General features: G+C 50.1%; 2 protein-coding genes and 1 non-coding gene across 3 annotated transcripts; all 3 read left to right on the forward strand.

Moving 5' to 3' along the window:
- Positions 1–1,276: 1,276 nt before the first annotated feature.
- Positions 1,277–1,843, forward strand: LOC124660532. Its single transcript, XM_047198358.1, has one exon. The coding sequence runs from the start codon at positions 1,277–1,279 to the stop codon at positions 1,841–1,843; it is 567 nt and encodes a 188-aa protein (XP_047054314.1).
- An 11,991-nt stretch (positions 1,844–13,834) lies between these two features.
- LOC124683973 lies at positions 13,835–14,475 on the forward strand. The gene has a single exon (XM_047218390.1). It carries the CDS (start codon positions 13,849–13,851, stop codon positions 14,455–14,457), a length of 609 nt encoding a protein of 202 aa, XP_047074346.1. The 5' UTR covers positions 13,835–13,848; the 3' UTR covers positions 14,458–14,475.
- Positions 14,476–15,073: 598 nt separating this feature from the next.
- TRNAL-CAG lies at positions 15,074–15,154 on the forward strand. The gene has a single exon. It is a non-coding gene; the product is annotated as a tRNA-Leu (tRNA).
- Positions 15,155–15,251: the final 97 nt, after the last annotated feature.

Consider the following 15,251-nt stretch of genomic DNA (forward strand, 5'->3'; position numbering starts at 1 on the left):
TTTTTTGCAGGGCGGACCACACATACTCCCTCCGTTCTTTTTTAATTGACTCAAATTTAGTACAAAGTTGTACTAAATCCGAGTCAATTAAAAGAGAACGGAGGGAGTAGTTGTTAAGGTGGATACCATCACGGCATCATGGTGGAGCTAAGCGCTCACAAAGTTGGTAGGACGTGTGATACATTCTAGATGCATGCGGTAGGCGTGTCTAGACCAGACGTCGCGGGTGGTGGAAGATGTGGCCAAAACCTCAGGGTGCATTGTCGTTTGTCGTAGATTTGAATCCCAAAAAGAAAAGCACCCCCCCCCCAATGCAGGCATCACCAAACTCCATCATCAAACATCGTTAGCCATCTGCTTTCTGCAAATATCAAGGCGGGATATCTTAATGTAGTTGATTATATTTTCCAACAAAGTAAATTTCAATAAACCATCATAATCGAGATTATGACTGCTCATAACCACCACTTTATTGATGTTTTACTGAAAGACACCACAATTAAAATAGGGTGTTGCCCACAACCTAACTAGATGTTTCAAGTATATATATATGGACTCGCGATTCCATGAAAGGTCTCAAAAGAATCAAAAAAATGAGGATTGATTTCTTGTGCGAACTATTAAAATGTTGGAGCAACTAACTAACCTCTTAGCTTTGGGCTTTCCTTGAAAATTCGATGTTTCTAGAAAATATGAAATAATTTCGGAATATCATGAATGGTCTCCCGAGTGGACTATCAAAATTTCAGCTAAACTGATTAACTATTTTCTATAAAAAAAGGAATTTCAAGGGTGACAGAACCACCAATCCACACTAGAAACCATCCATTTAGATTATCTGCAATAGCCGATTTGAATAGCGGTGATTTTTAGTTGAATGTTAATGAAGTGGTAGTTATGAGATACCTAGCTCTAGTGGTGATGATTTTGTAAATGAGAAAGGATTGGCTGGATAGATATTATTGTGGTCACAGATGGATGGAGGAAATAATATACACATAAGTTTCGAAGTACGGACACTATATGACACAAACGCAGACTTTTTTTTAGTCGAAAAGAAAGGAACGAGTCCTCGAGAGTAACAAGCTCGCAATAACACAAAGCCAAGGGAGCGAAATGTCAAATGTACTTCGTAGTTCAATTCGTTTCCGAAATTCAAGCTTGTCTTTCCATCCTATTGTCCACCATGTTTGCCGCATCGCCTATAAAGGCGTCTTTTTTCCAGTCTCCTCGTCACCAAATACCAATCCATTCCATTCGTATACACAAACCGTTGATGGGATCAGGCCTTTCTCACAATCACCGGAGCAGCGTCTCGCCTCAGCAGCAGCCGTCGTCGGCCCGCGTCATCGCCGCCGACGGCTCGCTGACCGATTTCCCTGCCTCCTCCTCCCCTATCAGCGTCTCCGACGTTCTCGGCGACAATGCGGGACGCCGGTTCTTCGTGTGCAGCTCCGACGCGCTCTACTTCGACGAGGACGTGCCGGCGCTCGGCGCTGGCGAGCTGCTCCGGCCCGGCCAGATATACTTCGTGCTCCCGGCGGCCATGCTCGGGCGGCCCCTGTCGAGCGCCGACATGGCTACCATGGCGGTGCGCGCGAGCGAGGCAATTGCGACGGCGAGAGCGCGCGGCGTCAGGAAGGCGCGCGTCACGCCGGTGCAAGCCGAGAGCGAACCTGGTAATGTCGACGGCCGAGTCAACGAGAAGCTGAACGAGAGGACACTGGGGGAGGACTCTCTGACAGGTTCGGGTAGTCCGACGAGAAATGGCAAGAGGCTGGCGGTGGCAGCGTTTCCGCCGGCGAAGAGGTTGCTCACGCCGCTGGGCACCATCGCTGAGTGACGAAATGGTGAAGGAACACCATCAAGCGATGCCTGGGCGATACAATGGTCCGAAAATATTAGATTTGTTGATAGTTCTTTGTCTTCTTTCTGCTAAATTTTGATTAACCATTTTTTCTATGCAAGTTGTATTGAAAAGTTAAAGGTTCGGAAGAGATGAAAAACATATATACTAGATAAAGGTGTCGTTTGGTCAATCTGCTATAGCGCCGTTGTACATGTATTTGACGATAAATGGAAATGGAATTTTTATTTTTGAAACAAGGGCAAAAGCTTTGTCCATTCATTGATTAAGAAAAGAGTTTTACAAGAAAGTAAAAGGTTTAAGACATATTACAACTATACTCTCCCAGCATCAAATGGCACAAATTTTTCGCACCGGTTAAGACCCAAAGGCGAGCCTCCTTTTGAACCTTATCGAAGACAATTTGCAAGGGGGCTTGCTTGTTCTTGAACACCCTATCGTTTCTTTCATTCCAAATCTAGCAAATGATGAGCATGGAGAGTGAGGCCAATCCTTTGCGGTTTTGGCCCGTGGTCATCAAATTCTACCATTCCGGGAAAGAGAGCTCCGCCCAATTGTTTGTGTGTAGAGCAAGAAGACCCAACCAATCTTTAGCCTTGTCCCAAAGCCGCAAGGTGAAGCGACAATGCACGAATAGATGGTCGACGGACTCTGTGCAACGCTTGCAAAGAGGGCAAAGACAACAATTAGGCCACCCCCGCTTAGCCAACCAGTCGGTATTTTGATTAGCAAGCCAAGCGAAGAACTTAATCTTAGGTGGAGCCCAAACCTTCCAAACCGACTTGTATAGGGTTGATAGAGTAGACCCTAAGAATTGCACCTCATAAGCAGACTTAGTTGTGTATTGCCCATTCTCCGTGAGCGTCCAAGAGATCTCATCCTCAATGTTCTCATTAAGTTGGAAATTGTTGATGAGGCTCCAAAGGTCAACAAATTGGAAAAGGTGCTCGAGGGAGAGATCTTGCTCGAAGGCAACTTTTTGCACCCATGCATTGTCATGCAAAGCTTGTGCCACCTTCCATTTTTTCCGCTTGGAGGAGGCAAAGATCAATGGTGCAATGTCGATAGGTCTTTTCCCCTCTAGCCATGGGGCATGCCAAAAGGGGGTCTTCGTACCATTTCCAACCATGATGATAGTGGCGGTATAGAACAATTTCATATCTTGCTCCGTGCAAGGGTTATCGGATCCCACCCAAATTTTATTAGGGTCCTTCCACTCTAATCAAGGCCATCGAAGACGAAGAGCCGTCGCAAATTTATCCATATGTAAGATGCCAAGACCCCCTAACTTCTTTGGTCGACAAACTTTATCCCAATTCACTTCGCACTTCGCACCCGTAGTATGTTCGATCTTGTTAATGAAAACCATGGTGCTCGCCGGTATAGAGAGCGGGGTCAAATAGTAGATCGCTTGGGAGGCAATGATGGACTTCACAAGAACGATCTTGGAAATGGAATTTGACTAAACGGTCAAAGAAGCCTCCTTTTGATCATGTGATAATGTGCAGTTGACTGTCGCACATGACCTATTCCTAGTCATTGTTGTGAGCCTACAAGTAACAATCATTTTCAGAACCTAGGTCTTGCGGAACCTGATTAAACTTAAGCGGTTACATAATTACACAATCACTAAGTTACAAAAAATTCGAGGGCGGGGTGGGGTGGGGGATTTCCTTTGACTGTTTATCTGAAACTTGTCATGTTTGCATAAGCTACAAATACTTTCGAATTTGGGTATGAAAAAAGCACGCACGTTACATACGTGCATCCTCTACATGCAAAAAAATTGTTTACAATTTTTAAAGACATGAAAATACCCATTTTTGGGCTCCTCCTTTATCAGGTTCAGCGGAACCAAATTCCACCACATATTTCTAGCCTAGAAGCATCTCTGGTCACGCACCATATATGCCGTTCAGCAGCAACACTGGATCGGGCATATTGTGGCTTTGGCATCAGTTGTCAAGGGTTTTGATGGAGTTGTAGTAGATCGCCATGGACTTGTCAAGTTTCTCCGTCTTGGCGAGCTGAGCACGATCTGCGAGGAGCGGGCATTGGACTGCACAGCAACGTTGCGATCGATGATGGTCCAAGCTTCAGCAGACGTGGCCGCAAACATAATCATGGCGCCGACGGATGGCGTCGAGGAAGAGTGCAAGGCTGAAAGAATAGCCTGATCTTGCTGCACCCAGGCTGCAAACGCAGGATTAGGGCTAACCTCCGGGGCTCCACCTTCACGAGGAACGGAGACGGTAGAGGCAGGGCAAGGAAACGTGCCTTCAACATACAGATGAAGGAGATTGCTCCGCAACAGAGAGACAACCTGCGCGCGCCAAAGGAGATGAGTATCGGCGGCGAGCTTGACGGAGATCAGATGCCCAAAGTGCACCTGGCCAGAAGAGTGGGAACCCGCAGCCATGGTGATGGGCGGCGCAGGCCGAAGCTTGGCCAGATCGGCAACAGATGGCGCCGACGAGATCAAAGAGGCGGAGGACGAGGTGGTGGCGGTGGAAGACATCATGATTGGATGTTTTAGGCTGATACCATGTAAACCAATAGGGTTTGGGTGAAACACACACAACCCTAATGAGGGTGGGCGTAGGCCTTTTATATTGCATACATCATGGTTATAATAGATTTAGATATACGATATATATACACCTCAACTACATATACTATCACCCACTATAAGTTCGAGGTTTATTACAGACTTTACTCAACGTGGTAACGACGAGGTCGATGATGTTGCGGACGCGGTGGGACTGGAAGAGGCGGTCACGCGCGTTGGCGGGGTCGCGCTGGAGCTCGCGCACCGCCAGGCGCTCGAGCCACTCCAGGTATTCGTGCGCCGCGTGCGTGGCCTCCAGCACCGATGACGCCATCGCCGCCGCTTCGGCTAGCTAGGGCAGCCCCGGTCCGCTACTCCGCTGGTGGTACCAGCAGATCCGGTGGGTCACGCGGCGCGGCAGGGTCGTGGCTAGGGTTTTGGGGATTCCGCGGTCGGGACTCGGGAGGGCGATGCTTGGGTGAGGTTGCGGCGAGTCTTTTTCCGGTGGGGAACCGTGAGCAGAGCCTCACGGAGGGGATGGGAGGGAGCAAAGGCGGTGAGGGGGCAAGTTCCACGCACACAAACTGTTCTCATATATTTCTCAAACAAAAACAAGGCGTGACAAAAACTGAACACACACGCGTGACAAACACAGGTACAATCCTAGCCTATTGCTGGCTTAATAAAGTAATAAACACAAATTGATTGCCATCGACGTAGGATCATGTCAACCAGAGTCTTGGTTGGTATGCAGCTCTAGCCCGTCCACGCGTCCACATCAACAGTTACCTCTGTTATAAACAAAAACGTGAGGGTCAAGAAACATCATTTGAGTTCATCAGCATGCATATAACATAGAAACAAATGGGTTACGATGCACTTACACGCTTCCACTTCCACGATGCCCTCATCATCCTCGTCTGCACTGTCCTCTTCTCGCCTTGCGAACACCGAGCAGGGTAGATCATCTGCCAAGAATTGCTCTAAGTTCTTCTTCTAAGCCTTGTAAAAATAAAATATTTCAAAAATTCTTCAGAATGGGGGGGGGGGCTGTTGCCCCCTGACCTTTGAATAGCTATGCCCTGTTCTCGCGTGACAAACAACCCCTGTTCTCGCGTGACAAACAACTGAACGCACACGCGTGACAAACACAGGTACAATCCTAGCCTATTGCTGGCTTGATAAAGTAATAAACACAAATCGACTGCTGTGGGGACGTAGGATCAACCTTAAGCTGCACTCTAGCCCGTCCATGTGTCAACAACAACAGTACCTCTGTTATAAACAAAAAAAAAAAGTGAGGGTCAAGAAACATTATTTGAGTTCATCATCATGTGTATAACATAGAAACAAATGGATTACGATGCACTTACACGCTTCCACTTCCACAATGCCCTCATCGTCCTCGTCTGCACCGTCCTCTTCTTGCCTTGCGAGCGCCTTGCGAGCGTAGATCATCTGCCAAGAACTGCTCTAAGTTCTTCTTCTAAGCCTTGTAAAAATAAAGTTCTGCTTCTAGTAGGCCCAATGTGTTTCAAAGTCAAGTCTGGGGGCGCTATCGGTCTCCATTGGACATAAGCATCCTTTGGGGGCTGCGGCCACAACTGCGCGCGGTTTTTTGTTCGACGCCTCTAATAATCTTTTGGGAGGGATAGCGTGACTAGGATGCTCTAAGATTTGTTTCTATGCAAGACTTTAGAAAAGGGAAAAGGTGATGTATTGGACTCACAGATCTCATGGCTAAATTTATTACGACATAGGAGTAAGGAAAAGCTATGTCAATGTCCAAATTTGTCAACACCATCTCGTGGATTTGCAACTTACAACATAGAGGTCAGCGGTCGATCAGCCAGTTGGTAGTGCTGATCCTGGCGACCCACGTCAGATAGAAGAAGGCACCGGTCTACTGCTATATGTGTTTGCATGTTGCAGAAGCACGTTTGGCTTTGGGCTTCTGTCGGGATTTGAACTGCGTTTACAAATCGGCGTAGGAAGGACGCGCGATTGAAATATCAAATATGGAATCACGGGAATTGATTAATTTCGGGGACGGCGGCAGAAAGGAACTTTGGCGCAATGGCGCGGTCTGCAGGTTCAGCGTATCTGGGCAGGTCAGGGATTAGGGATATGGCAGATGGACAAGCGACAGAGCGCTCAACGTTGAGCTATCAGTTGGTGGTGTAGTACTCGCTCCGTCCTTTAATTTATCGCATGTTCAATAAATGTACTGTAGATTATATTTGTTCAATAAATGTACTGTAGATTATATTTTAAGTGAATTCGCGACAGCTATTTGGTAGGGGCCGCCGAAGCAGAAATGTTCTTCGCGTGGTCCCTCATGCGCCCAATTGATCGTACATACGTAGTCCTTAGAAATTGGGTACCCCTTTGAGCGGCACGGATTGGGCATATATGGTTGGCGGTTGGTGGCGCTTGGGTGGTGATCCTCGCCGGACTGGAGGGCGTTTTTATAGATCGCGAACTAGGCAGGAAACGGCCGACCGGACGCCCGATGTTTTCGGACCTTGCGCGGAAATACACCGTGGCACGCACGCGAGAAACAGGACCAGCGAAGGCGGAAACCAACCGGGCGTGCAGGAAGTCGGCGAGGGGTTTAGCGACGTCTCGTCGTCATAAGAGGTAGAGTGTCAAACCTTGACAGCGGGCAAGGGAGGTCAACATGTTTCGGGCCGCTAGGCGCACCCCGACCTAAACGGACCGTGACCCATTTTCTCTCTATGGAGCGACCCATTCGAACGAAAACGGTCGGTTTGGAACGCCGTGTTGGATCGCTTTGCTAGAGGTGCCTTAAGAGCATCTCCAGTTCCGTTCCCAAATCGTACCCCAATGGGATTTGGGGGTGCCGAATGTTTGACTTCCCCAACCGCGCGTCACAAAACCCTTTCGATTTGGCGTGGTCCAATACGATGTCCGACGCCTGAGGCCATCCCCGCTACGCAGGGGACGTTGTGGGGGCGCCGAACAAAAAACACAGAGACAACATGGCGAGTGGTGGGCCTGCCTCATCAGTAGCATGAAGCGAAACATTGCATATTTTCCTTATTGGCAATGATGGTTTCCAAGACGGAGCAGTTGAGACGTCCCGACAGTGTTGCACCTCCTCCATGCATCACCGCCATACGCCTTCTCCTGCATCTTCATGCGCCGCCATTGACTATAGAAGGCCGCCTCTACTTGGTATCGCCTCCACAGCCACCGCAATACTTCCCCCCGCCACCACGAAAAACATGCCTCCTTGCCTAGCCAGCACCTACGCAATGTTGTATCGGCGGCGAATAGGCACCTCCGCCTCCACCTCCCCCTATTGACCTCCCCGAGTTCACGAGTTTTCGACGATGAAGATGACGACATCGAGGAGGACCCGGAGCTCGCGTCGCTGAACGCGCATTTCAGGGCTAGCGGGGACCGAGAGACGGTGGAGGAGGAGGGTGGCCCACATGGTGTTCGACGCGGAGTAACATCAGTGGTAGGAGGCGGCGGCAGAGGAGGAGGCGGCACACGAGGCGTTCAACGCGAAGCAACAACAGCGGTAGGAGGCGGCGGCGGCTGCGGAGGAGGACGACGACGATGACGACCTAGAGAACTGGAGCAACAGACCGGATGCAAAGGACAAGGCGGTGGAGCAGAGAGCGAGAGTCGAGTCTTTCGAGACTGAAGAAGGGGCAGAATGATGCTCGCACCCGCGACAAGGCCTTTGACGAGCAGTGGAAACATATAATCGGCTTGTCTGTCGAGCGGTCTCCCTTTGAGGAGGGGGCTCGCCGGCTCATGGTGGATGAGCACAACAGCTAGACGACGAGGCACGCAAACGTCGTGCTCTCGCGTTGTAGATGCAGACGCAACGAAAGATGGTGAGTAGATAGTGGGTACTCCTAGCCATTTCCATTCACCTTGTAATGTATAATCAAAGTTTAATTATTTCATCATATTTGGAGTGTTTGGGCTTTGTTTGGGTGAGCAGGGACGAAGCTAGACATTTTTTGCACTGGGGTCAGCTTTAATTCCTATCTTTTTCATTGGTGTCATGCTCTATAATTACTAATATTTAACATCAATTATTGAAGGATTTGCTAACATCCATTGGTGTCAGCTGACACCATTGCCTACCAGGGAGCTCCGTCCCTGTGGGTGAGGCGTCCTTCAAACGTTTAATCTGGTGCTTTTTCTGAACGCCGTCTCGAGGACACAAGTAGAGATGATTTAAGAGCATCTCCACTGAAAACCCTAAATCGTAACCGGCAACGATTTGAAGGACTTAGAGCATCTCCAGTCGCGTCCCCCAAACCGTCCCCCAAACCGCGCCGGATCAAGCGTTTGGGGGACGTGTTTCGTTCGTGCCGCGTTTGGGGGACGTCGCTCCCCAGCCGCGTCCCCCAAACGCCGCCCCCAATCAGAAATTCAAGTAGATGCATTCAAAAGAGATCGTTCCCGCCGATTCGTCGCGATCAGAGTAGCGGCGATCGATCAAAGTACTGGGCGCGCGATCATATTACGGACCGGTGGTGCATGCAAATTAGAAGAAGGGGAAGGGGTTGGGCGACGGCGTCCGTATCCCGAGTCGACGCCGGCTCGTCGAGCACGGTGACCTCGTCGCGATCTGCCTGTTGCTCGTGCATGGTGCGTCCGCTCCGTCGCCGATGCGAGAGGCCGACGCAGGTGTAGCGATAGAAGACGCGTCGCCTGCTCTTGTTGCGCTGCCGCTGCCGCCGATGCCGCGGCCAGGGCCGCCGCGTCCGCCGCCGCCATTTTGGCTTCGATATCGTCGAGGATCTGGCCTTCGAAGAAGTTGTGCGCCGCTCGCGTCCGGGGAGACATTCCCTCTGTCGACGTTCTCAGCAGGGACATGTCGTCCCTGCGTTTCTTGAGCTCCAGCTTCTCCTCTTGCCTCTTGAGCATCTCGGCCCACCTTTGGTCGGCCTTCTTGTCGCGGGAGATAAAGGTCGAGGAGACGTCGGCGAGGCATTTCGTGATCAACGCCTGCGTCTTCTCAGACGACGCAGCGTCGGCCAAGGCGGCCTTGGCAGCCTTGTTGCCAGTAGGACGCCCTGTCGAAGTTGGCAGCGGCGCGTCCAGATCAATGGCGTCCTTCCCCTTGGACAGCGATATGCGCGTCAGCCGCCATTTCTCATTCATTTTGAGCTTGCCATAGCAATGCATGAGCACGAAAGACTTGTGACCTTCCGAGTTCTTCGCGTACAAATCCATGGCCCTATCAAACTAACCAAAGGAAGCAGAGTCATTTCATCGAACACAATGTAGGCGCTACGGATTATGGAAGAAAGAGTCGTACCGGTTAGGCGACGTCGGCGCCAGCTGTCGCCTCCGGTCTCTAAGTCGTGATGGTACCCATGGAAGGAGTTCACCGACGCCCTGGATGATGGCCCATCGCGTCGACATTGCCTCTCCGGCTCCTCTTCATTGGCACTTTCTCGGTAGTCGTCGTTGATGAGCTTGCGCTCATCGAACTCGGCCTTGATCCTCGCCCAATACTTCCCGCCTTTCCGGTTGGCGCCGATGATGGAGTCATGGCTCACCGTCGCCCACGACTCGCACGGACAAAGATCTTCCGAGAACCGTCCACTTCGGGCCTCGTGTGCCCGACGCCTTCTTCTTCTTCTTCTTCGTCCTCACGTCGTCCGCGTCTACCTCCACGAGATCATCGTCACCGGCACCCTCGTCGTCCTCTTCCTCGCCGCCCTCTTCGTCCTCATCGTCGTCCTCCTCGTCATCCTCCACCCCGTCCTCTTCCTCGTTGTCCTCCTCCTCAACCCCGTCGTCCTCCTCACACCGGCGCCGTCGTATTCGAGCGGACCCCTGCGGCCGGTGAAAGGGACGCCGTCCGGACCGGATCCTGGCTCGCGCTGCTCGTACGCCGGGGAGTAGAGGTTGTTGGGGTTGAAGCCGCCGTGCGGCAGTCCTGGTAGTGCGGCGACAAGTTAGGCGTCACGCACCCGGGAGTGCCGGAGGGGCCGTCGTTGTAGAAGGCAGATGACGATGGAGAGAAGACTCCCGGAACGTACACCGGCACGTTCGTACTATATGGGCTCGCGTTGGTGGCGGCGATACACCCGGCCATTATGTGCTGGTGCCGGCGCGCCGCCGAGCCTTCTTCTCCGGCTCCGCCGCCCTCCGTCCTTTCCGCTCCGCCGTCGATAGCTTCCGGCGCGAGGCAATCTTGCTTGCCATTGATCGTCGGTCCATCCTTCGGGCTTCTTCTTCAAAGCCGGCGCCTTCCGCGGCCTCGCGAACGGCGGCTGTCGCCCCTTTCGTCCCATTGCCCGGCGGCTTCTTGGCCGCTTTCTTCGCCATCTTTTTGGGGGCTGTCGGCGGCGCCATGTGGAGAGGGTAGCGCCGGCGGGTGGACGGCGGGTGGACGGCGGGAGGGAGAAACAAATCGGCTTGATAGGAGAAATGAATCGGCGGCAGGATATGTTTTGGGAGGCCTGAAATGCGCGGCGGTATAGGCGCGATTTGGCGGGAGCGGCGGGATTTGGCGGGAGTGTGAGACTAATTTTCCCTGTGCCGCTGACGGGTCGGCCCCGCGTCGGTTCGCCTCGCTTTTCGTTGTGTCCGGCGTCCCCGGTGCGTCCCTTGACCCCTATGGGACGGGGACGGGCTCGGGGCGCCGGACACCGTATCGGGGCGCGCCGGACAAAAATGGCTTTGGGGGACGCTGCTGGAACGTATTTTCTGTCAGGCGCGCCCCAAATCCCTTTGAGGGACGGTTTGGGGGACGCGGCTGGAGATGCTCTTAGTAAGAGAAAGTGGTCACACCCGTTCGGTATATATGGTGTCGGCTAGTATTTGGGTGGCTGATGGAGATGCTACTGAACGTAAAAAACGGATGTATCAAACAGGGAGTCCCGGAAACAGAGGCTGGTAGCCCGTCGCGTACGCGCGCTAGTGGACCGCGCACCAGGTGTGGCGCGCGGCAGTGCCGCGGCTCGGGGCGCACAGCGCGCGGCAGCCGCAGAACGGGCACAAAAAGTATTGCGTGCGGCGGAGGTCGAGAAAGAAGCATCGTCCACGCGTGGAAAAGAAACAGTAAATACGCGGGTAATATTCGCAGCAAAGGTAAGGAAACAAACGTGTACGACGTACGATACATATCCAAAACAACGGGCGTCGGTCGCCTGATCCGAGTCAGCGCCCACGCGCCCACCCCAGCCTATGGTTTTTGTTTTCACCTGCCGTCTTGGTTAAGCTCGCGCTCTAGCATTATAATATTTTATTGCGTCTACTTCGCCACAAGGTCCCTGTGCAGATCATGTTTTGTGGAAACAGTTAGGTGGGTTTCGCAGCTTTCTTTCTTGGAGGACAGGCTATGCGTCTATATGCGATCATCTATGTTTTCCCAGCGTGGTTTGACTTAGAAATAGAATAAATAATAGTCAATACAAATCTACCTGGCCGTTGACTTGGAATTAAAACGAATTTGCAGGTTAAGCTGACCTCAAAGTTAAACAAAAACTTATTCCAGACGACGTGGGCTTAGCCCAGTGGTACCCCCAACGACCGGAGTTCGATTTCTGTCGTGAACTAATTTCGGAATTGTCATGTCAAGTCCCGCTTCTACTATATCTAAAAAGTGTCTAGTTCCTCCTAGATACGGTTTCATTTTTTATGACGTGGGCTTAGCCCAGTGGTTGGTCGCAGTGGCGCATCCTAATGACTGGAGTTCGATTCGATTCCTGCCAGGGACGAATTTCGGAATTTTCACGCCAAGTCCCGCTTCTGCTATATCAAAAAGTGTCTAGTTCCTCCTAGACACGGTAAAAAAAAATTGCAGACATATATATTATAAAAAAAAACTAATGAGGATCATGTGTCTCATACTACTTTTCTACCTAGTATTTACATGATGGAGATAATTGCGAGGAATTGTTCTCAGTTGATCCCGGCGTTTATGATAATGAAGTGCTAGTCAGTGCATATCTTTTAAGATGGATACACTTACAAGGAGGTGAACACAGTGAAGTTTATGTGATGTATCATGTCGATTTAACACACGATTAGGAGCACTAGAGAAAAACCTCCCCGCAAATGCACGCATTGCCAGCCTCTGACATCAAGCATCGCCAACAATCTACTTTCTACAAATATCAAACTACCAAAATTCTTGTAACAATTACCTTTTCATATCTTTCCTGGAGATTAAATTGAAGAAAGCCACCCCAGTTGGGGCCATGTTTTGCTCATAACCACCAATGCGTTGACATTTTAGTGACAGTCCCCTCAGTTCGAGCAGGTCATTGTGCAGAAACAAAGTAGACACTTCAAGTATGGATTAGAGATTCTAAGAGTTATGGACTAAATGGTGATGGATAATTTTAGATGAATCTGAAAAGATTCAACAAAATAAAAAATGGCATCATGTGCCAACTATTTCAAGTATTAAAGCTAATTAAAAAATCATCTAACAAAAATTCAGCCTTGAAGAGGTCCGGAACATACAAAAAATCTGTCTAGTTGAAAAACATGAAAGGATTAAAGAAACTCATGAATGATCTCCTTAGTGACCGACTAAAAGTTCAATCAGAATAATTAATTGTTGGAAAAATTTGCTATAAGACACCATTATTTTTTGGCGTTTGCCGAACCACACCAAATTGTGTCTTTACCATGTACCATTACAATTTTGTAGTGTATTTGCCAGAACACATCACCTAACTAAAAACATAAAGTTTTGCACTTTTACGAAACCAGTCATAGCATGGTAATCCTAGGCAAAAGTGCAAAAAAAAATCTGCTTTTGGATAGGTGGTGTGTTCGGGAAAATGTGTCAAAAAAATTGTAATTGTACCTAACAAAGACACTATCCAGCAGTGTGTTTTAACAAACGACGTAAAATAATGTTGTCTTGTAGCAAATTTTTCCTTAATTATTTTGTCAAAATTAAGGATTTTCAAGCTTGGCGGAATGACTAGTTCGCATTTCAAATTGTGTATTTAGAATATTCGGTGGTGATTTCTAGCTAAATGTTATGTGTGTGGTAGTTATGAGAAACTCTAGCTCCAAATGGTGATGGTTTTGTAAATAAAAGTTCTACCTTACGGTTTTGACACAACATATTCTGATCGCACATGGAGTAAATAATATACACGTAAAAACTTTTGAAAGGGCGATTATTCAATAATGTGGAAGGATTATTGACAGGAAACGTTGAATGACTTGAGTGAAAAGAAAGGACCTAGTCCTCCCTCCGACACCAAAGAGAATGAGCGAGTAACATGCTCACAATAACACAAAACCTAGGGAGCGAAACGATAAATGTATAATTCAATTCGTCCCAAAATTCAACCTTGTCGCTCCTACTGTCCTCCACGTTCGGCGCATCGCCTATATATGCATCGTCTTTCCCTTCCCTCGTCACCAAACACCAAACCATTCATCTGGAAACACACTACTGTTAATGGGATCAGGCCTTTCACACAACCACCGGAGCAGCGTCTCGCCTCAGGCTCAGCAGCAGCCGTCGGCGGCCCGTGTCGTCGCCGCCGACGGCTCGCTGACCGAGTTCCCTGCCTCCTCCCCTGTCAGCGTCTCCGACGTTCTCGGCGACAATGCGGGCCACCGTTTCTTCGTGTGCAGCTCCGACGCGCTCTACTTCGACGAGGAGGTGCCGGCGCTGGGCGGCGGCGAGCTGCTCCGGCCCGGCCAGATATACTTCGTGCTCCCCGCGGCCATGCTCGGGCGGCCCCTGTCGAGCGCCGACATGGCAGCCATGGCGGTGCGCGCGAGCGAGGCCTTGGCGGCGAGAGCACGGCCGCTTGGGCGCGCGCGCGGCGCCGGCGGCGTCAGGAAGTCACGCGTCGCGCCGGTGCACCACGCCGAGACGGGGCTCGGCGATGTCGTCAACGGCGCAGTAAACGAGAAGCTGAACGAGAGGACACTCGGGGAGGACTCCCTGACAGGCTCTGGTAGCCCGACGAGAAACGGCAAGAGGTCAGCCGTGGCCGCATCTCCGCCGGCGAAGAGGGCGCTCACGCCGCTGGGCACCATCGAAGAGGATGCCGAATGAATGAACAAATGGCAATAAGATCATCGTGAAGCGATGCCTGGGTGGTACAGTGGACCAGAAGCATGAGATTTGCTGATAGGTTCTCCTTTTCTTGCTGTTTAATTATTTTTTTGATCTAGTGGTGTTTGAAGAGTTGAAGATTCGGATGAAATGAAAAAGATAGATAGATAAATTAAAGGTGTCGTTTGATCAATCTGCCGTGGTGCCGGTGTACATGTATTTGAAAATATATAAAGGGGAATTGAATTTGATTAAATGGTCAGAGAAGCCTGCTTTAGATTATGTGATAATATATATGCAGTTGACTTTCGCACATGAAGAAGTTTTCTTAGTCACAGATGTGATGATGCCTAAGATTTTTCTGTGTACGCGAGACTTTTAGAAAAAGAGAAAAGGTATTGGACATTGATCTCATGGCAAAATTCATTAGGGCCTGGGAGCAGGGAAGAGCAATGTGAATGTCAATACAATCTCGTGGATGTGCAACTTACAAAAAAGTCAGCGGTCGATCAGGCAGTTGGTAGCGCTGCTGATCCTCTCGGGAAGAAGATGGATATCCGTTTCAGCATATCCTTATTTTGAGTTATATAGGGAAACGCGGGTTTATCATCACCAAGTCAAGATGGCCGAGTTGGTCTAAGGCGCCAGTTTCAGGTACTGGTCCGAAAGGGCGTGGGTTCAAATCCCACTCTTGACAATCTATTTTTCGATTGCTGTGAATATATGGTCCTATCTTCTCTTTTTTTTTTTTTTTTTTGTACGATGCGGCCATTTTCATTTGTTTGACTAGATGG

This window comes from Lolium rigidum, chromosome 1, assembly GCF_022539505.1.
Source record: "Lolium rigidum isolate FL_2022 chromosome 1, APGP_CSIRO_Lrig_0.1, whole genome shotgun sequence".
NCBI classification, from domain to species: Eukaryota; Viridiplantae; Streptophyta; class Magnoliopsida; order Poales; family Poaceae; genus Lolium; species Lolium rigidum.